Here is a 23776-nt window from a genome sequence, read left to right as displayed (position 1 = left end):
GTCTTGAAGCACCCCCAGATCATCAACGATCCTCCACCAAATTTCACAGTGGGTGCAAGACACTCTGGCTTGACGGCCTCTCCAGGTCTCCGTCTAACCATTAGATGACCAGGTGGAGGATCAGTGATGATCTGGGGGTACTTCAGCAAGGCTGAAATTGGGCAGATTTGTCTTTGTGACGGACGCATGAATCAAGCCACGTACAAGGTTATCCTGGAAGAAAACTTGCTTCCTTCTGCCCTGACAATGTTCCCCAACTCTGAGGATTGGTTTTTCCAGCAGGACAATGCTCCATGCCACACAGCCAGGTCAATCAAGGACCACCGGATCAAGACCCTGTCATGGCCAGCCTAATCTCCAGACCTGAACCCCATTGAAAACCTCTGGAATGTGATCAAGAAGAAGATGGTTGGCCACAAGCCATCTGTAACAAGGTTTGTAATTTCTGGGCAGCGGAGGAGTCAGGAGGCAGCGAAGTGTCAACGTGAGTTTTTATTATTACTACTTCGTCACACACACACACACACACACACACAAAAAGGGCTCTTAGTGGCCAAACACACACACAAACGAGTCTTTCAGGGTTCACTCTGTAATATGACGGCACATGAAGCCAACACTCTCTGGCGTCTCTCTCTCTGCCCCTCTGATGCATTCATGACCTTTTCAGGTCTCCCTCTGCCATCACAATAACAAGAAACAGGTGATAGAGATAATGACAGCCCAGGTGACGAACATCACCGCTCTCTCTCTCTCTCTCCTGCAGACAGATAAATGACCATGCGCCTATCCTCACACCATCAAACAAAGCCGAGCTGCTTGAATTGTTGTGCCAGGAATGGCATAAAGTCACTCAACAGCAATGTGAAAGACTGGTAAAGAGCATGCCAAGACGCATGAAAACTGTGATTGAAAATCAGGGTTATTCCACCAAATATTGAATTCCGAACTCTTCCTAAGTTAAAACATTAGTGTTTATAAATAACATTTCTTTGCATTATTCGAGGTCTGAAAACACTGCATCTTTTATTTGTTATTTTGACCAGTTGTCATTTTTTATTTGGAATTTGGGAGAAATGTTGTCAGTAATTTATAGAATAAAAACAAATATTTTCATTTTACCAGGGCTCAACATTATCGCTTGGATTTTTGAAGGGGCAAGTGAAAGACAATTTTACTTGCCCGACCGAACAAGCAGACTGATTAAAACGTCAATAACGAAAAAATATCTGGCTATATTTGTGATAGGCTAGGCCTGTGTCACTTATTGCAAAGTTCATATTCTTATTCTGCTGTTGAAAATAATCCAGAGTGCATCATTTTATAATACGCTAGTGATCTAGTAACAGCTGCGCCCTGTTTGATTAACAGGCGGCGTATGTGTGTGTGCTGAACATGAGCGTGTGTTCCGAAAATGCTTGAGTGCCTGAACGGTTAAATACATTTCAGAATTCCGCCAAAATGCCCGTCTTGATGAGGTATTCATGTAAACACAGAGAGTGATGTCTAAAGTGAATGTAAACAGCAGAGAAAAGTGGATTTGTATTAAAATGTCAGACTTGTAAGTATAAATGTAAGGTAATAAATAGACCTGCTGCCGTCTAGTGTAGTGTCGTTATAATAATCAAACAAGAAAACACTCACTGCTCTTGACTGGATAACTTTAGTAGCTATAAAAAGTATTAATGTATTATAATCATACAGTAAAGACCAGTAGTAGTTTTATGTTGCATTTCATTCTCAATGTTTACTTGAATATTTGATAGCCTACTGCTGTTAAAAACTTTTAAAGCTGTTAAAAATAACAGAATTTTCTTCATTTGTTCTCTTATTTTTAATTTATTTCTATTCATTGCTGTTTTTTATTTTTATTTTATTACTGACTGTTTACTAGTCTTGAATAATTACTTAACTTGAAACCATTCTTCCGTAATTAACAAATTAGTGTTATTATTTATTGTGGTATTGAAGCTGGTATTGAGAATCGTCAAAATTCACTACAGACTACTGACATTTTGGTACTGTGATAATGTATAGCCTATATTGTACATGGTAGATCTTGGTGCAATAATATGATGAAAAAGTAGATCTCATTCCATAGAACTATGAGCATCCCTGCTGTTAATGGTGGTGATGGAGGCTTTTCTTTATTTGACTACCATACGTAACATAAAATAATTTTCATATGACAATAGCCTCCTCCCCTACCCAGTGCAGTTTACATTTCTGTCACAGAAAATTTAGTTGATTGCATAGGTACACTATTAGGTAGGGCATAGGTCATAATTTTAGGAAACATACAACAGAAACTTTGACATGTTACTTGAGCATGTAACTTAAATGTCCTTTTTTCTCTCTGGAAATGTAACTTTTTTTACTCGGACAAGTGAATGGCCAATTTACTTGTCAGGAGGACAAGCACATGACAATGCTTAATGTTGAGCCCTGATTTTCCTCAAACACATACCTATAAATATTAAATCCAAAGAAACTGATAATTTTGCAGTGGTCTTGTAATTTTTTCCAGAGCTGTATATACTATATACATATATATTTTGTGTACATACAGTATGTGCATGTCACGGCTTCCGGTGAGTTTGTCGGTTTGTTTTGTATATTTTGTCATTTTCTCTCCCTCATGTCTTGCAGGTGCGGCCGGCATGCATGATCTGAATTTCTATGGGAACATTGATTGTTCCTGGGGGAACGCTGATCATGCCACTGATTAGGGTGCCGAGCAACACCTGTTCTCCTCTAATTCACTCCCTTCTTAAGCCCGTCGTGTTCTCAGTATCATTGCACGATCGTTGTTTGATGTTGAATACTAACCACACTCTCTCTGCCTAGTTGGTCCAGTCTTGTGTATCTGTTGGTTGCCCGAGTGTAGGGTGTGTGGTTGCCTTCCAGTATTGCTGCGTGTCAGCTGGTCTTCCGCGGAGGGTATCTCGTCTCTGCCCGCGTGTCAGGAGTTAAGTTCACTCATCTCTGCTGGGCGTTGTTCTGCATCTCACTAGCTTCAACAGAGGATTCTACTAATCTGTTCCTGACTTCCACAATGCACACCCTCATCCTACGAACACACTCTTCACGGATTGCCCCTTGCCCTACGACGCGCACGCCATTGGAGACTGCTTCACGCTGTTGCAGCCGGTGTCGGTATTTTCTACATTCCTCAACCCAGTGACTGCTCATTATTATTGTTAATAAATCCTTTGAACTGTTCCTCTGCTCTTGGGTCTGTTTGTCTCACTATCATTCGTTACAGTGCATGCACAGCTGTGTGTATATAAACTCTTGAATTTTTTTTTTTTTTTTTTTTTGCTAAATCATGTATTCCGAGAGTGTTACACATTTGTACATTGGAATAGAAGATGATAGTAAATATTCCAGTTACTTGTTTCCCTGCTGAATTATGTTGAGATTATGTTGTCATGAATAAAAAAAAAAACAATCTTCGCATCCAAAATCGCATACTGTCAAATATATACTGTATTTGATGAAGGACACACTTCTCGGCCAGTAAAACAGTGTGTTCTTTAGGTATGCATGCACGTACTGTACTATGAATAGATTCCGGACATACAGCTGAAGTCAGAAGTTTACATACACCTTAGCCAAATATATTTAAACTCAGTTTTTCACAATTCCTTACATTTAATCGTAGAAAACATTCCCTGTTTTAGGTCAGTTAGGATCAATACTTTATTTTAAGAATGTGAAATGTCAGAATAATAGTAGAGAGAATTATTTATTTCAGCTTTTATGTCTTTCATCACATTCACAGTGGATCAGAAGTTTACATACACTTTGTTAGTACTTGATAGCATTGCCTTTAAATTGTTAAGCTTGGGTCAAATGTTTTGGGCAGCCTTCCACAAGCTTCTCACAATAAGTTGCTGGAATTTTGCCCATTCCTCCAGACAGAACTGGTGTAACTGAGCCAGGTTTGTAGGCCTCCTTGCTCGCACAAGCTTTTTCAGTTCTGCCTATAAATGTTTTATTGGATTGAGGTCAGGGCTTTGTGATGGCCACTCCAATATCTTGACTTTGTTGTCCTTAAGCCATTTTGCCACAACTTTGGAGGTATGCTTGGGGTCATTGTCCATTTGGAAGACCCATTTGCGACTGAGCTTTAACTTCCTGGCTGATGTCTTGAGATGTTGCTTCAATATATCCACATAATTTTCCTTCCTCATGATGCCATCTATTTTGTGAAGCACACCAGTCCATTCAGCAGCAAAGCACTCCCACAACATGATGCTGCCACCCCCATGCTTCACGGTTGGGATGGTGTTCTTTGGCTTGCAAGCCTCACTCCTTTTCCCTCCAAATATAACGATGGTCATTATGGCCAAAGAGTTAAATTTTTGTTTCATCAGACCAGAGGACATTTCTCCAAAAAAGTAAGATCTTTATCCCATGTGCACTTGCAAACTGTAGTCTGGCTTTTTTATGGTTGTTTTGGAGCAGTGGCTTCTTCCTTGCTGAGCAGCATTTCAGGTTATGTCGAAATAGGACTTGTTTTATTGTGGATATAGATACTTATCTACCCGTTTCAAGGTCCTTTGCTGTTGCTCTTGGATTGATTTGCACTTTTTGCACCAAACTACATTCATCTCTAGGAGACAGAATGTGTCTTCTTCCTGAGCGATATGATGGCTGCGTGGTCCCATGGTGTTTATACTTGTGTACTATTGTTTGTGCAGATGAATGTGGTACCTTCAGGCGTTTGGAAATTGCTCCCAAGGGTTGAACCAGACTTGTGGAGGTCCACAATTTTTTCTGAGGTCTTGGCTGATTTCTTTTAATTTTCCCATGATGTCAAACAAAGAGGTACTGAGTTTGAAGGTAGGCCTTAAAATACATCCACAGGTACACCTCCAATTCAGTACACCTCCTATCAGAAGCGAATTGGCGAATTGTCTAAAGGCTTGACATCATTTTTTGGAATTTTCCAAGCTGCTTAAAGGCACAGTTAACTTAGTGTATATAAATTTCAGACCCACTGGAATTGCGATATAATCAAGTGAAACAATCTGTCTGTAAACAATTGTTGGAAAAATTACTCACGTCATGCACAAAGTAGATGTCCTAAACGACTTGCCAAAACTATAGTTTACTCATATAAAATCTGTGGAGTGGTTAAAAAATTAGTTTTAATGACTTCAACCTAAGTGTATGTAAACTTCTGACTTCAGCTGTACTTAATCTGGGTACGTACTGATCTGTGATCTGAATACATGACATAATAACAACAACCCCGAAAATAATCTTCTCTGGTTTAGTTAAACACCATTTACGCTCAAGGAATAACATTCTTGGTACATACAGTATATCACTTACATTTGTAAAGAGCCATCTGACTCGTGGTTCACCATTGCTCTTTTAAATCCATCGTTTGGAACTTGACGTTTCCTCAGCTTCAGAGGCAATATGGGATCGAGAAGTGTCCAGTTGATAAGCACTTCAGAATCTCACCGGAAATAGTAGGTCATCCGAGTATTTCTCGCTTACTGTTTTATGAATACTGAGGATTTTGACATCCTTCTCTATTGGCATTCTGTTTTTGGCATACTATATTGAAGGGAAGAATGTATATTTGGATGTAAGAGTGTCATATAAAGAAAACAGTTGTAAAAAATGATGGAGTGTCAAAGCCCATCACCCCTTGTGGTTGTATGTAACATCATGCCCTGAATGATTAAAAATGCCTTGATCTGTTCACTGTAGTTGACACCATGCATCAGAAAGTTAAAACATTGCACCTTAACATGGACTCTTTCTTCCATGTTCACCATCACTGTCATGCAAGCACATACTTTTGCCCACACACTATACCAGCCCTCTTTGTATGTCAAACTTCTCAAAGAGAAAGCGTGAGAGGGGGCATGGGGGGCAGACAGTAAAGGACAGGAATTCATGAGAGCTTCTTGCATGGTTTACATCATTAAATAAATCAATCACTGTAATACAAATCCCAGACTGCACATACAGACCTCTTAGTACACCAGCCAATGAAAAGCAGCCAAGGAGCAACAAAACAGTATCAGTTCTCCTCCGATGGCAGAACAGCAGCGGAAACGAAACACAAAAGCCAGAGCCATGAATCCATCATCATCACTATTACTGCCTCTCACCACTTCAAAACAAATTCAACACTGAGCCTCAACACAAACACAGAGGAAAACACCAATCAACACACAGACAGTATGACCCTCATGTTTTACTAGGAAGTGTTCTAACTATCTATATACAGTATATATATAAAAAATATGTGAGTGTAATTTCAATACTACTTTTCCAGTATTTTCTGTAGTAGCTGTATAAATGTTTTTACAATGAAACCCTTAAAAGGACATTCAAAAGAATATTCCTGGTTAAATGCAACTGAAACTTATAGACAGTATGCTGTCAAACCACGGAAAATAAATGTTGACTCGTCCCTCAGTGAAAACGAATGAAAACTTTTTTACAGTAATGCAATTATATTTGAAGTCTGTCAGGCAACCGTCCCAGATGGTGTGAAGCTTGTATGTTTGTTGAGCCGTAACATGAGTTCCTCAGAAAAAATGTTTAGGTGTAAAGTTGTCTCATTTGACTTTTGAGGTGGGACTACTTTTCTAGGTGGAGGAACTTCTGGTTACTTTTAACGAAGATCCCTGTGTCAGTATGTGTATTCATAACTTATCCAACAGTTCAATAATGAAGAACAAGGTCATTTAAATAAATGCAAACTCAGAGAACGCCATTTATCAGTGCGGTCAGAGACATTTTGAGGTGTGAGAGAGATCGAAACCAAACGCACGATTCACTCAGACAAACACGCTGGGTCTCTCTCACGCGTTTGGCGCAGTTTCAATCATGATCCAGTTATGATATCGTGATACTTATAATATCGTGAGGTGGTTGGCGATACCCAGCCCTACTTTTAACCTGAAATAAGCTGAAAATATTCCTTTGATCTCAATATAGAAATACTCAATATAATAAATATGATAAACTATGTAAAAATAAATTTTTGTATGCTCAGTATCTAAATATGGCACCAACAATATGAATGTTTACTGTAAGCATAACACTTTCCTGTTACACAGCACAGCGATTAACACAGTGACCTACTTTGTGTGTCAGAGGAGACAATTTAATCCTCAAGTTCATGCCAACTTACCTCTGTCTTCCCCCCTCCACTTCTGTCCCACTGACTGTGCAGGTAGAATCCATCCACTCCACTGGCCCACTTATAAACGTGTGTTTTGACCGTGCTCTCCCATTGGCTGAGTGAAGGAAGTGCGGGCGTACCACTGGACATGTGATTCCTTGAGTCTTCCTGAGTAACACTCATGTTGGCCAACCAAATCTCAGCCATGGTGAAACAACACCTGTAAAAAAGAAAAAGAAAAAAAGAAGACAGAAATTATAAAGATATATGAAAATAATTTCTTTACTTTGTACTTGAGGATCTCACAGAAGTCACAAACCAGCCAAAAAGTGTGAATAAAAATTATGGTCCACTAGCCCATAAAGACAAGAGCAATGTTCTGTGTAATTGCAAATTGCTCACACATTCAACGATATTGGCATATTTTTCTTATCCTAAGAAACATGCCTAAGGCAGTCTGAAATCATTTACATTGTGTATGAAAAGAAACTGAACATTCTTGGCTGTTAACAAAATACCAAAGGCCTCAATTTTCTGAGCATGTGCTGCCATCTAGTGGTATTATTCCTCTTTAATCGCACAAAACCTCTTACGGTACTTTAAAGACTTATTGGGTTCGGAAAGACAGCTGAAACCATTAATGGGGTTTGGGATGGTTGCTAGTAGGGCTGGGTATAAAGATTGTTCGTTTAGATCCAATTCCAATTGACAAGCTCTCGATTCAATATCGATTCATATGGGTATATTTCGGTTACAATGTCAGTTTTGCTTACATATGAAAGAAATTTACTATCAGCTATTGCCGTTAATTATGAAGGGACCTTCTAACCTTCTAGGTAACCCTTGTAGTTACAATTCGAAAATATTAAGTAATATTAAGAAAATATTAAATTTTGATGCTCCAAAAAGAACGTAAAGGCAGCATAAAAGTACTCCATAAGACTCCAGTGGTTAAATCCACATATTCAGAAGTGACATGATAGGTGTGGGTGAGAAACAGTTCAATATTTAAGTAAATTTTTGCAAGGAATTCTTCACACTGCCCAGTAGGAGGCACATGCATGGAGAATGTGAATCACCAAAAACACAAGAAGAATGTGAAAGTTAAAGTGGAGATTGACTAAGCAAGGAGGAGTATTTATAGTAAAAACTGACTAAAATAGTTATCTGTTTCTTACCCACACCTATCAAATCATTCTGAGGACATTGATTTCACCACTGGCGTAATATGGATTACGTTTTTGCTGACCTATGTGATTTCTGGAGCTTCCAAATTTTTTGGCACCCATTCACTTGCATTGTACGGACCTACAGAGCTGAGATATTCATCTACAAATCTTCATTTGTGTTTTGCTGAAGAAAGAAAGTCATATGCATCTGGATGGCATGAGGGTGAGTAAATGATGGGAGAATTTTCATTTTTGGGTGAACTATTCCTTCAACGTGAGTAAATGACAGGGCACAACATTAAGGATTTTTTTCTGCCATAGCTCATATTTTTACTTGCCCAACTAACATTTCACTGGCCCCACCACAAAAAAATAAACAAATCATAAATGATATTTTTAGACATTTTTTTTTTTGGAAGTAAATGTGCCAGGAATAATATTTAATGGAATAATATAATAACATAATGAAAAAATACAAATATTGTTCCTGGTACATTTTCTTACAAAAAAAAAAAAAATTGCTAAAAATATCATTTATGATTTTTTTTTTTTTTTTTTTTTTGTGATGGGGCCAGTTACAGAAATACTCAAACCAGCCAGTCTGGCACCAATAATCATCCATGCGATTATCTACTCAGCCAATCGTGTGGCAGCAGTGCAGTGCATAAAATCATCATCAACCATCAGAATGGGGAAAACATTTGATCTCAGTGATTGGAGTGTGGAATGATTGTTGGTGCCAGATGGGTTGGTTTGAGTATTTCTGTAACTGCTGATCTCATGGGATTTTCACGCACAACAGTCTCTATAATTTACTCCGAATGGTGCAAAAAAAGCAAAGAAACATGAAGTGAGTGGCAGTTCTGTGGATGGAAACGCCTTATTGATAAGAGAGGTCAACAGAGAATGGCCAGACTGGTTCGAGCTGACAAAATCTATGGTAACTCAGATAACAGCTCTGTACAATTGTGATGAGAAGAATATCACCTCAGAATGATATTCTGAGATGCTGGTTGGCGCTGTTTGGCGGCACGAGGGGGACCTACACAATATTAGGTAGGTGGTTTTAATGTTGTGGCTGATCGGTGTATGTATATACATATATAAACTAGTATTGCAGGAAAACGATGGTATACGATGCAAAACATTACTGACTAACTTTTAATTTTCAACCCATTTTTACTGCTGCCTCCAAAACTATTACAAATAATACTAATTAAAAAGTAACAAAATTTCGACAAAATCATATCTGTGTTAGCCAGCTAGATAATGTTACCATAGTGAAAAATATAAACAAAGACTTTTAAGCAAGTCAGTCCACTGGCGGTCATCTTTGGAATGCTCTCTGGAAGCTATTTCCAGTCATGAAAGTGCAGCTCATATCTACTTGAAAGAGGGAACACTGAAATCTCAACAACAGTTGGTCAAGATTATGATCAAAGAACATAATTCAAATCAGCAGTAAAATCTGACAACACTGGAATCCTAAATTGTGTTTTGTTACGCCAAAAAAATTCCCGGCTTTTATAGCTAATGCACATGCGTGTTCTCGAGTTGATTGACAGGAGATGTCTGTATCTAAAATGTGATTGGCTCTTCTACTTGTAAGGCCGGACTTCCTTTCTACATCCGCTGACCTTTGTGTGTTTCAATTTCTCCCATTAATTTTAATAGAAGTGGCCAGTCTCTGCTAAATAGTCTCTAGTTTAAATCAGCCAAATTTGCAATAGCAATATTCAATACACAGAATCACAGAAATCCAAATGTTTAAGTTTGCAAGGCATAAAGACACATTTAAAAACCAACGAATGTAACATTTACCAACAAAGTGGCACTGGCACGATTGGGCGAGTAAGTGTTCCATCGACCGGCCGGAAACGGACTCACACTGGCCTCAGGCCATCCTTATTGTTGAGACCTGAAAATATTCCTTATTTTATTTTATTTATTTATTTATTTATTTTTTATCAAAAACTTACTGTAATGAACAGAAAGGGTATTAAAAGCGACATTGTTTAATGACATATGGATTGCATGGATCTCGTCTTTGGACACACAGAACAAACCAAACTTTTACTCTCAACTCGCAATGAAAGAATCTCGGTGCTAAACTTCATTCGTCGCTATATTGCTCAATCACTGGTGAGTGAAATCTGAAAATTGACAAGCCAGTGGCTAATCACAGTCATTTTAGTCTCATACGCAAGTGATTTACTCTCATTATAGAGAGTATCGATCTTGGGATTTAAGAATCGATATCGAGATCGTTCAAACATGATGCATGCATGGAAAATCATTATTTTTATCCAGTCCTAGGTGGAAACAGGGACTGAGGTTTGAGATGTTTGCTAGGTGGAGTGAGGTTACTGATTCAGGGAGGAACAGGGTGAGGGGAGGGCGTATAAGCAATGTTGAAAAATTCAAGTGTGGGCCTACATTATTAGACAAGAACTCATCACAGCTTGCTGCATGGCCGGGTCTAACCACAGCCATGACCCTCCCAAAAGCATGCAGAATATTTTAATAGTCCTGCAGCGCGCCCCTGTGGTCATAAAAACGAAACACAAGCTGCAAAAAGGGGGCGGCAACGTACAGTCAGCAGAGGAAGAGAAAAAACATGGCACAGAAAAAATTCAAATGTTCTTCCTGGAAAATCTCTGATCCCGCCACAACTTCGCCACATGACATTTCCAATAGAAAATGCGACACTGTTCCTTGAGTAGCGCTGTCAGGCCCAAATCCCATTCAACGACCGCCGATTATCTAACATGCAATTAACTATTAAAAACCCTCTCTCACACACAACACGATTTACAGACTTTAATCTCGAATGCGACCTTTACATTAGAGGATGGTCACTGGCATGTTTTTAATAATAATAATAATAATAATAAATGCAAATCAAATGCATGCACTGACTGTACTATTCCAGATAGGACATCTATACCAGAAGATTGCACAATGTTAAACTCCCAGTCCCACAGTTTTCCCGTAAAGCAGTTCATATTAACTATGATCTCACCACCAATGTGTATTACTGGTAAAGGGTGGGCAACTTTATCCACCACTCATAACGAAACCTTCACTTTTTCTTTACTTTTGTTTCTGCTTGCAACTATCACATTATGACTCTGAATTGCTTAAACCTGCATGTTCAGACTCTCTCACTGCTAAGAAATTAAAGGCGGGAATTAATCTCGCATCCGATTTTAATCCACGCTGCACGCGCTTCACACCTACTGATTCAAGGCAATACAATCACCTATTAGAACACGTCATGTCTTGAGAGGCTTGATCAATCTACAACGGTTAGATGAACAATGATGAATAAAGTATAGAAAGTATCCGTCTTTACCTGTTAATGCACGGATGATACAACTGGGAGGTGGCTTCTTGTCGCATGTCCTCATTGTAAAATACAACCTCAAAAGCAGCTACGCAGTTTCTTTCCTCTCGTGCACGTTGAATGAACACCGCAGAACGCGATCCGCCAGCACCTTCATGATGCCATTAATCTGCACATTGTTAACGCGCTCCTGCACATTTTGAAAAATGTCGGCGTGGATGCGGACTGACCACTGTAAGAGGAGATGATGTGACAAACATCAGCGCACACAATTATTTCAGAGTCCTCCCCTCCGAGAGAGAGAGAGAGAGAGAAAGCGTGCACAAATCTCACGACTTCTCTCTGCCGCCACAATATTATATTATGCAGTTTCGGCAAAGCGAGGATGTTGGCAAAAATGGTGCCACGGCGCGAGCCCCTTATGAGTTTCATTTTAGAGTGGAGGAGATGAGCGTGTGGAAATTGCGCAGTTTTTAATCCGCTGCAAACGCAGGCACTCCCCTCTCTCTTCCGTTTGTTTCCCCTTGTACTCTTTCGAGCAGCTTCCCTTCTTCTCCTTCTTCTTTTACCTCCTCCCTCTCACGTCTCCCCCTCATGCAGGTTTATTTTCTGTGGAAGTGTCTCTTAGACCCGCACCGCCCCGCCTCCGTTTCTGCCGAGAGCTCGAGACTTCCAAATTCCACCATCACTCAATCCATCTGGAACCGCACCAACCAGAGTGGTGTCCATTCTCAGGATTTGGGAATACTGTGAGGATGTTTGTGTTGATGGGGATGAACTGACTGGTATTGAGTGCCTTTTCCAGTGAACTCCTACATTCTATAACTAGATTAGGACAAACTTTGATGTTGGTTTGACAAAGCCTTGTTTAAAATTGTTTTTAATTTTTTTTTATTCAAGGTCATACAGGCCTTACCATCAGACAGACAGACAGACAGATAGATACAGAGTCAGTCAGATAGACAGATGGTGTATTACTATCTGGTTGCTGTAGGGTTCTGGCTAGTTGCTAGGTGTTGCTACACTGATAACCCTAATAAGTTGACTTTACTCAATTGATTTGAGTAATGGTGTCTCCAAAACTTGAGTAATTAACTTTACTTGGTGATCATATAGAATTAACTTAACTATTTAAGTTAAGGTAACCAGATGCAAGTAGACTTAACTCAGATTTGCTATTTAAACGTTGTTGTTTCTACTTAATATTTTTAATTGAATGGACTCAAATTTAAATTTATTTCTCCACAGAAATGCATAGACACCTGTACATTATATTGCACATGCAAGAGAATATAGTGTTAACAGGGTTCAACTTGACCAAAGCACTCTAATGGTAACATCACACAAAAACAACTATTTGCAACAAAACAAAATAAATAATACTAAAAGAGAGCTAAAAACTTCTATGCATTCATAACTATTTAAATGCCCAAATATGTTCTCTTTGTCCATTGAAACATAATTCAATTAATCAGTCACAAGCATTATGGGTATTCTCCAAAGCCTCAGTTTTGTACTCAATAGTTTGAGTTAACACTTGGAAAATTCAGTTAAAGGAACATAGATATTTGCATTATAAGCCAAAATCTTGACATCTCAACTAATGTTTAATGAACCCTCCGTTCTAAACGGGATAAATCCGCCTCCAAAGGGCACTTGGAAGGGGGAAGAATTGTAGATTAGCATCAGCCTATGTGCGACGGCAGCGGCTCCTTTGGTTTGGATAGATGACACTGAAGTTCGTTCCGAATTACTGATATTTTTTAGCCCTACACCCTTCAACCCTCCAAAGCTCTCACTCTGGAGGGTAAATCCTCTGAAGGGATTAGGGCATAGGGATGAGCCCTTCGGAATGGAACGCACTCTCAGACAACTTGATTTTTCCAGTAATGACAATATGTGAGTTTACAGTGTTGTTCTAGCTGGTTGCTAGGGTCTTCTGGTTGGTTACTAGGGTGTTCTGGTTGGTTGCAAGGCATTACTATGGTGTTCAATCTAGATGATAGAGTGTTGAAAGACAGATCAGTGTAACTCTATCAGACTTCTGTCTGTCAGAGAAAAACAGAAAGACTGATCATTAGAAAAGTCATAGCAACATGAGTCAGAACAGTCTGAAGGTCTGTGCCAAATTTGGTGGATGTAACTGAAAAACTCTTTGTTAAAACCCTGAACTATGCCTGTAGAATTACAACATAATGAACATGATAATGTATATAGTATGGTGATACTTATGGTTGATTGTAGAGTGGAGGCACTTGTGTATTTCTACAGTTTCTACTGTACTTACCAACCTGGACCATACTAGTCTTTGATTTGTCAAAAATGATCTCACTGATATAGTGAAAATTTTAAACAACTGACTTCTGAGCCTGGACCTCACTTGTAAAAATGGCTCATAAATCAGCCAAATCATGTTTAGCTTTAAATCTAATAATGTGCACAGGTTTGTGTGAGAGCTAGTATAAAATATCAGTAGCCTGGTATGAAATCAATTAAAGTCTATGAGATGTCCTGATTAATATAGTGTAACAAACCTGTGTGTGTTTGTGTGTTCATTGTGTAATGTCAGTGGTCGTTTTTTTACTGTGATAATTGAATGCACAGATGTTTGATGCAATACTATACAGAGGAGAACTCAATTATGTTGGTTCAAATGTAGCGAGACTTGGGACTGGTGTCCCTGAGGGAAGGAGATCACTCAAAGCCCAAATCAAATTGTCCACTTGTCTTCAGCTGGCGATTTCAGACCATTATTAAGTCCTCATCTGGTGTCTGTGAGGAGGAGGGAAGGTACAGAGAGAAAATCTGGATAAATCGGTCATTCTGTAGCTTCTGTAGAGTGGCTTGGCTGCAACAAGTGTCAGATTCATGTGAGGAAATGCCAGTTGTTTCTTGTGAACAGCCCTCTCACAGTGTGAATGGGTCTGAGGTGGGAACATTCTGCTGATGAATAAACCCTGGGGACTTCATCCTCCATTTTGGAACTCAAAAAAATGTCTTTCTCTCCCTCCTTTCTAACTTTTTTTATTATTATTATTACAAAAACTCTGAAGTACTCTGAGAGATTACAATGACGCCTTGAGACCAGTTTGAATGTGAATTCAACATGTTGCTATGAGCACCCCAACAACAAGTTAGAGGTACAGAGAGACACAGACCTGTGGCTGAATAAAGAGCTCCTTACAGTCTGAGCAAGTCTGGCTCTTTCAGATGAGGATGACAGCCTGAATGCAGCCTTACACTGAGTGAGGCCACCCACCCTCTCTCTCTCCTCTTCTGTCTAAACTATTCTTCTGTTCAAGTTGCTCTGCTCTCACTTGTTTCCCTCAATCTTATGAGTGTCCTGAGAATATCTTTGTTTCTTTTCCCTTCTAACTCCAAGAAAAGTACATGAAGAGCTAAGTAGACAGAAGAAAATCAATAGGTTTGAACCAACAAAATAATCACTTTCATGTCTTGTCATAGAAAAAGACAGCCGTCATAAATCTTCTGAACTGTGTCATAAAAACACATAGCTATCTTAAGAATTGAGACTTTTTCAGAAAAGAGAAAATGTAGGAGAAATTAAATTCAAAATGAAATGGCATTCGCAAAACATTTTACTTCCATAATGTGACATATTTCTGAGTAAAACAGGATATTCAATGAAGAAAAAAATGTAGGGTAGCATTTAATTTTATCCATGGAAATCGAATTGATCGTGAAAAGTCAGTGCAGTCTCACCACAAAGACATCACCGTAGCAACTTTTTGCTTGCATCATCCAAATGTTGTCATGCCGTACTCACCTAAAATGTGTCCATGGGCCGCAGTCTCTGACGCTTTCTGCCTGTCAATCATTTTGTGCATTCTCATAGTATTGTAGCTGCAGCAAATTATTGAGGCTTTTATGCCATGTTGTTCGTAACAGTTGTCAGTTGAAGGCACTATTTTGCTACTCTTGTTTTTGCCAACTGCTTCTGCTCGGTGTCGGTTTTAATAAAGCTCATTTGGTGTCTTTGGTGTGCGTGGTTTTGGAAAGAGGGGGTGTGGCTAATCCAATTTGTGAAAATTCCTGAATGACTAAAATAGCTTTCAGCACCTTTAATTTCCTTTTGCTTGAGCATTTGGTCAACATTCACTTGCACTGTATGAAGGGCCGGTACTAGCTATATACAGACTAGGCAATTACCTAGGGCCTCCGCATTGTCCGGGGCCTCCAAAAGATATGTGAACTTGGTAATTAGCCAGGGCTGTGCGTGATAAGTTTAATTTCTAGCACTTGGAAAATACACAAATGATGCCTATTATCAGCATTGTAAAATGAGTCTGATCTCTACTTCGCTATCGGGAAATCTCCTGTGTGTGCAGCCGCGCTCAAGAGGCGCGTTTCACGTATTCACGTTTCTATGTTTAGACTTTTATTTTGAAATTCTTGTGTAGTTCCCCGTTCCTGTTTCCTGTTAGCTTTGCAGTCCTTTGTAGTTTCCTTTCTTGATTGGTTTTCCCCTGATTGTTTTTCCCAGGTGTTCCTCATTCCCTTGTTTCCTCTGGTTTCTTTGTCAGTCATCACATGTGTTGTCATGTTCTGTGCCTGGTTCCCTGTGTTTTGTTTCCTTTTATTCTGAGTTACCTTGTTCATCTTTGTTTTATTAAAAGCTGCGTTTAGATCATCATTCCTTATCTGCCTCGTCACAGAAAGACTGACCAAAAATGGATCTAGCGGCTGTCAGAATTCTGCTTCTGAAGCAAGGGGACCATCCAGTTGAGGATTACGTCCTTGAGTTTTTAGAGCTAGCAAATTTAGTGCACTATGCAGACCACTCTCTGGTGGTTTTCTTCCAGACCGGTCTGAATAGTGCACTGAAGGAGCCAGCGCCCATGCCTGCCACAGCCAGCGAGCCAGTGCCCACGCCTGTGGCCTCATCTGTTCCCATGACTACGCTCCAGCTGTCTGGAAAAGGAGGAGAAGGAAAAGGACAATTTCTCCCCAGTCGCTGCCAGTGCTCACGACCACGGAGGTCGTTCCCCAGTTACTGCCAGTGCTCACAACCACGGAGGTCGTTCCCCATTCACTGCCAGTGCTCACGACCACGGAGGTCGTTTCCCAGTCATCCTGGACTCTTAGCCTTGAGCCTCCCACGGCTCTGCCTTCCACAGCTTCGCCACTCAAGCCTCCCACAGCTCCGCCTTCCACGGCTCCGCCCCTCGAGCCTCTCCCGGCTCCGCCCACAGAGTCTTAATAAGGCTCCGCACATTCCCCGAGTCTCCTCCTCCAGCAGCTCCACCCACTCCCCCTGGGACTCCTCCTCCAGCAGCTCCACCCACTCCCCCTAGGACTCCTCCTCCAGTGGCTCCACCCGCTCCTCCAGAGTCTCCTACTCCAGCAGCTCAGCCCGCTCCTCCAGAGACTCCTCCTCCAGCGGACCCGCCCGCTCCTCCAGAGATGACTCCTCCAGTGGTCCCTCCCACTCCTCCAGAGACGACTCCTCCAGCGGCCCCGCCCGCTCCTCCAGAGACGACTCCTCCAGTGGCCCCTCCCGCTCCTCCACAGACGACTCCTCCAGTGGCCTCGCCCGCTTCTCCAGAGACTCTTCCTCCAGCGGTTCCGCCCGCTCCTTCAGAGACTCCTCCTCCAGCGGTTCCGTCCGCCTTACCAGAGACTCCTCTTACAGTGGCTCTGCCCCCCCCTCCAATGGCTCCGCCGCCTGACCCAGTCCCTGTCCTGTGGCCGCCTCCCAGACCTCCTGACCCTGTCTCGGCCCTGTGGCAGCCTACCAGGATTCCTGACCCAGTCCCCACCCTGAAGTCATCTCCTTGGTCTTTTGGCCATCCACCTGATCTGCTTTGGTCTCCTTGGTCTCCTGGCTGTCTGCCTGATCTGCTCTGGTCTCCTTGGTCTCCTGGCCGTCCGCCTGATCTGCTCTGGTCTCCTTGGTCTCTTGGCCATCTGTCTGATCTACTCTGGTCTCATTGGTCTCCTGGCCGTCCGCCTGATCTGCTCTGGTCTCCTTGGTCACCTGGCCGTCCACCTGATCTGCTCTGGTCACCTGGCCATCTGCCTGATCTGCTCTGGCCTCTTTGGTCTCTGGCTCCACCTTGGTCCTTACTCCCATTGGCTCTGCCTCAGTCTTCCGAGCCCCCAGCTCCACATCATCCCTCTGAACCTCTGACTCCAGCTTGGTCCTCCGAGCTTTAAGTGTCACCCTGGCTCTCCATCCCTCCGGCTCTGCCTTGGTCTCAAGCCTCCCTGACTTTGCCTTGTTCCTCTGCTCCCCTTGCCCATTGTGCCCCCTTGAACTGCCTGTTTCCCCTTTCCCCCACACCCTATGGACAATTTTTTTTTTGTGGAGCATCTGGAATCCACTCCTTAAAGGGGGGCTCTGTCACGTATTCCCTGTTTCTGTGCTTAGACTTTTATTTTGAAATTCTTGTTTAGTTCCCCGTTCCTGTTTCCTGTTAGTTTTGTAGTCCTTTGTAGTTTCCTTTCATGATTGGTTTTCCCCTGATTGTTTTCCCCAGGTATTCTTCATTCCCTTGTTTGCCCTTGTGTATTTAAGCCATTGTTTCCCCTGGTTTCTTTATCAGTCTTCACATGTGTTATCATGTTCTGTGCCTGGTTCCCTGTGTTGTTTCCTTTTATTCTGAGTTACCTTATTCATCTTTGTTTTATTAAAAGCTGCATTTAGATCCTCATTCCTCGTCTGCCTAGTCACAATCTGCTGCACAAAAAATAAATAAAAATTGCAGCAGAAACTGAAAGGGGATCAAATTAAAAGCGAGATATTATTCTGTTTTCCTGCAATTCTGTGATTATCTAGATGCTTGATTTATAGGGGTGTGATCTCGCGATATTCTTTTAACCTTCTCTTCGAGGTGAAAATCTGTCTCACGATATCAGAATGACAGAGTGTGAGGGTGAAATGAGCATAGAAGATGCCCCCGCCACTTTTAAATCCTTTGTGTGGCAGCATTTTGGGTACTCGGTGGAAACAATAAATGGCGACAGAGTGACAGACAAGACACGAACAATATGTGAGCACTGTAAGAAAATAGTGCCGTACACCGTGGCTAACACGAGCACTATGCAAAGACACCTACAGAACCACCACAGCTCTCAACTAAAATCAATCATGCCTGTGAAGAAAACACTGAAAGGCCAGACAACGCTGACAAATGCCTTTGCATTTCAACTTCCACAGTCAAGTGCTAGAGCCACGGCAATAATGAGAGACTTTGGCGTTTTCATTGCAGCTGATATGAGGCCATTTTCCATGGTGGAAAATCGGGGATTTTGGTGGTGACTCCACACATTGGAACCGAAGTACGCCATCCTGTCACGTGCGCATTTTACTCGTACGGTGGTACCAAACCTCTACAAAGAGTCCAAGACCAAGGTTGTACAGACCCTGAAAGAGGCAGAAAGCATCGCCATAACAACCGATGGTTGGACATCTAGGGGTACGCAGAGCTATATCACAATTACAGCACACACAGTGTTGCCAACTAGTTTCAATGGAAAGTAGCTAAAGCCTGCTCGAAAAGTCGCTAAATGTCACTAGATGACGTCATACACTAATTAGCATATTCGTGACGTCAACGCATCTCATTTGAATTTTGCATAGTGTCCGCCCTTTACATGTGTTTGCTTCTCTGTGCTTACCGTACATACTGTAATACCCTATTAATTCCCTATATATATCAATCACTCAGAGAGAAAGTTAGAAGCGACAGAAACTTATCTTTTCTCTCACACAGCGCTCAGCCATAACAAACCACTATGTGCATATTTACAAAATAAAAAAAAAAAACTATGTGCATGTTTACAAAAAATAAAAAAACAATACAGATTCGTGATTGGTCCTTGACAACGCTGTTTGCACATGCGCAGCTCATTCACGTCTATGTCAGCTGCCGTGCGGACAGCTGATTGTGCTGCTCCATCTTCTCACCTGCTCACCTCTCTCTCTCTGTCAGTCTCACTGAACAGAGTAGACGAAGAGAGAGGTGTGCCTCCAAGTCCGGGCAGGAACCACGCGATGCAGGCCTCTAATAGGCTATTCATATTAATGGTTGATGGATAAGGGGTTTTCAGCAGTCTATTCTTAAACCTGTACAATGAATGTTAATAAAAACATTTATTAAATTTTTTTATATTTATAATATGAGTGTTTATTAAAAAGCAGGAAATAAGAAAATGCATATTCTTCAATGAATGGCTGTAATGTATTGTAACATGAATATTAATAGTAATAAAAGTATGTCATTATATCCAAATGTGTTATAGAAATGGGATTGATTATTTTGCAATCCCTTATGTTTCATTTGATGTACTTATTAAACAAATAGTCTCAGACAGCTTGTCTATGGGATATTCATAGACCATTCACAGCAAGCATGTTACAGCAAAAATGGCAAGAGCTGGCAGAAAATCCATTCTGATGTGAGACAGGGGTGCACAAGTTTTTATCAGTTCATCAGGTAACAACGTTTTGTTTAGAAGTTAACAGGCTGCTACTATGAGCACCTTTGAGGAAAAACTAGTCAAAAACTATTTTATTTTGTATTATTGCCAAAGCTTGCAAAGTTTATGACACTGAATCTTTAAAAAAATATATATTGTTTGAAGCGGATTATGTGATTAAGTGATTATTTGAATAAGCTACCACTTTGTTGCATGTCACCACAGTAATTAATAAAAATAAGAAATTCCACCAAAACATTTTTTTAAACCGATATGTATTACTTCTAGACAGATCAGTCTGCGCAGGCCCGAAGTCAAACATACCTATTGTAACAACAGTTAACTGTGTGAACTACTCCGAAGTAAACCTGATGTTTACATTACTGCTTTAACATAATAAATCATTTTAGTTTTCAGAAATATGTTTTGTGAGGGAAGGGGGCCTTCAAAATAAAATTTTCCTAGAGTCTTTTAATATCTAGAACAAGCCCTGATTGTATGGACAAACAAACATCATATATCCATTAAAATACCTTTGTGTTCCAAGGAAGAAAGTCATACGAGTTTGAGACAACATAAAGGTGAGTAAATGATGAGATAATTTTTTTATAAAATTATAATTTTTGGGCTAACTATTAATTTAAAAAAATAAATTGACCAACAGCGACATTTCAGTGGTGCGGGCAAAAAGTCCACCAGTGATGTTTTGTCATGAGTGTGTTGGAAAAGTACCACAATGGAGCCAGACCTCAGTGGCCTAAGTTCGTCAGCTGAAAAGTAATCAGTATTATAACATTTTGCTGACGAATTGTGTACAATAAGATCGTGAATTTAGAAAGTAACAGTAGTCAATTTTGATTTCATGTTGACATAAAGCATTGTATGTCAGGAACATCTGCAACATCTCTAGAACTTGAAAATGTTGAGTCTTTTTTTATTCAGCACATTCAGATACAATTCCTCAGGTTCATAAAATGTTATAAATTACAACATTTTTCATTTTAGCACATTTAATTAACTTTTTAAAGGAAATGTACTCATACGTAAGAGAGGTAACAAGTGCTTGTTCTATGTCGTGCATTGAATAAAATTAGAAATGGAGTGTTAAATCAAGAATATGTCTGTCTAGCTATCAAGGCTCATTAGCAGAGCAGTTCCTCTCTTGATCCAGTGATCATAAGGCACAGCACCAGACTTCAGGTCAACTGCCATCATGAAAGATGGGTGGCCAGAACCGCCAGACCGCACAGGGTAGTAGTAACAGGGACAGGAATACATATCTACACACAGACACACAAGAAAAACAACACTGAGCAATCACTGAAACAATTGACTGACAAACTCCACAGCTGAATTTGAGGCAGAAGATTAAATAAAAAAGGAATGTGAATAAAGAGAGTGTGCTGAGGTCATGCATGACAGAAATAAAAGCAAAGAGAGTGTGTGCTTACTCTTGGCGACCCTCTTGCGGCTCTCCACAGGTTTGAAGTGGATGGTGGGCATGGGACAGACCAGCTGCATGGGCTCTGCCTCCATCAGACAGGAAGCTTTCTTATCCCAGCCTGCTCCCTCGAGATACAGCCCCTGGATGAGTACTCCATCCTGCAGGGGAGAGGAGAAAATGAGAACTGGAGCACAATGAGAGACAAAAAAAGTCATCTTTACACAAGTGAGTTAAAGAAATATTTTACCCCAAAATGAAAATTCTGCCATTATTTACTCATCTATTATTTACTTGTCATTCCAAAACCACAAAACTTTCTTATATGGAACAAGGAGATGTTTTAAAGGATGTTCTGTTTTGTTCTTCTTTACACTGTAAAGGTGTTATAAAATCTGCATCTGAAGTGGCATAAATACCAAGAAAATGTGTCTTTACACAGACTGTTTAATGTTGCTTACAGGTAGCATTAATGCATTTACACAACAATAACAATTGCATAATGTAATGAGATTAATGTTTTAAATATAAAATTAAGAATATAGAAATATGAGGAGTCACATGACAACATGCGAGGTTCAGACGTGTGAACGGCGAGCTTTGCGCACTTTGCTAGTTTTAACATTATTATTGTCATAAACCAGTGATATTCGATACACCCTGTTCCATAACTGTTCTAGAAAGACAATATGTCAAAGAATTCAAAATCTGCATCTGAAGTGGCATAAATATCAAGAAAAGGTGTCTTTACACAGACTGTTTAATGTTGCTTACAGGTGGCATTAGTGCATTTACACAACAACAATTGCATAACAACGTAATGAGATTAATGTTTTAAATATAAAATTAAGAATACAGAAATATGTGGAGTCACGTGACGCCATGCGAGGTTCGGACGTGTGAACAGCGAGCTCTGCACACTTTGCTAGTTTTAACATTATTATTGTCATAAACCGGTGATATTTGATACACCCTGTTCCATAACTGTTCTAGAAAGACAATATGTCAAAGAATTCAAAATCCTCGGGCTCTGGAGACATTAAAAGACACTAACATGCTCAAGCTGACGCCCCAGAGCAGCAGGCCATGGACCAGGGAGTCGATTTGGCCGGTGAAGTGCGGGAAATTCGGCGAGAATTGTTGAACATGTCGGCAATGCTGACGAAGGTCATTGCTGACCTGGAGGATCTTGCTGTAATGCGTCGATCAATCACTGCCATGTAGAGGAAATTCACTGAGGTGGTTACAAGAGTGGGGGATGTCGAGAAACGGATCAATTATCTGGAGTCATCGGAGAGGGAATTAGCTGCTAATCCGCTAGCGACCAAGGCAGATTTGGAGCGCGTCTGGGAGAAACTGGAGGATATGGAGAATCGTAGTTGGTGGAATAACGTCTGTATTATTGGAATTCCTGAGGGAGCAGAGGGTCAGAATATGGTGGAATTCCTGGACGGGCTCCTTCCGAGTCTGCTCGGCATAACAGGCCATAAGCTGGAAATCGAACAAGCTCACAGGGCTCCGGCTCAGGAGACAGGCCCCGATCAATTCTGGCCAAATTTCTGAGATCATCCGATAAAGATCTCGTGTTACGCGAGGTGAGTAGTTATGTGAGGAGTAAAGGAAGGCTTTCTTGGAAAAACCACAGCATTTTCTTGTTCCCAGACTTTGCGAATTCGACGAGAGAAACATGATTGATTCAATGAATGCAAGAAACTCTTACATCAACAGAAGTTCGCTTTTGCACTGATGTTCCCGGCCAAATTGAGAATAGATGCTAAGGATGGCCGTAAAACATTCACGTGCTCACAGCAAGCATTGTCCTTCATAAAGTCAATGGAGTAAGTTATTTTGTGGTACTCACGTTGCAGCCGAGTGGGCCTGACTCACTGAACATTCACTTGACTGTTCGAGGAACCGAGCACCTTTTTTGTTTCTTTTTGTGCTGGTTTTGCCTAGCAGCTGGAGTTTGTTTTGTGGAATAACACTCCTTCAGGACAGCGTTGTGGATGAAACTGCATGTTCTTTGTGCTTATGCCTCCTATTGGCTGGAGTTTGTTTTGTGGAGTATTTCTTGCAAGACATTGGAGTGATTAGGTCATTTGTTGCAGCTGAATAGGCAGGCTCACTGAACATTCATTTGACTGTCAGAGGAAAATGAGTGTCTTTTAAAAAAATTATTATTATTTTTTTTTTTTTTGCTGGTTCCGCCTAGCGGCTGG

General features: G+C 40.7%; 2 protein-coding genes across 3 annotated transcripts in view; both read right to left on the bottom strand.

The window, feature by feature from the left end:
• The window catches only part of LOC127455100 (lysine-specific demethylase 6B-like), a 124400-nt gene extending 112216 nt beyond the window's left edge, over positions 1–12184 (bottom strand). For both annotated transcript variants that reach the window (XM_051722702.1, XM_051722717.1), the window contains exons 1-2: positions 11684–12184; positions 7169–7379 (exon numbers count right to left, since the gene is read on the bottom strand). The gene's annotated coding sequence lies outside the window, so the exon portion shown is untranslated. The remainder of the gene's footprint in view (positions 1–7168; positions 7380–11683) is intronic.
• Positions 12185–21043: 8859 nt separating this feature from the next.
• The window catches only part of dnah2 (dynein, axonemal, heavy chain 2), a 299507-nt gene continuing 296774 nt past the window's right edge, over positions 21044–23776 (bottom strand). The window contains exons 86-87 of the mRNA XM_051722679.1: positions 21568–21718; positions 21044–21396 (exon numbers count right to left, since the gene is read on the bottom strand). Coding sequence (XP_051578639.1) covers positions 21242–21396; positions 21568–21718 — 306 coding nt within the window. The 3' untranslated portion in view covers positions 21044–21241. The remainder of the gene's footprint in view (positions 21397–21567; positions 21719–23776) is intronic.

Source organism: Myxocyprinus asiaticus, chromosome 2 (genome assembly GCF_019703515.2).
Source record: "Myxocyprinus asiaticus isolate MX2 ecotype Aquarium Trade chromosome 2, UBuf_Myxa_2, whole genome shotgun sequence".
Lineage (NCBI taxonomy): Eukaryota > Metazoa > Chordata > Actinopteri > Cypriniformes > Catostomidae > Myxocyprinus > Myxocyprinus asiaticus.
The sequence above is the reverse complement of the archived record's forward strand: the minus strand, read 5'-3'. Positions and strand labels throughout refer to the sequence as shown.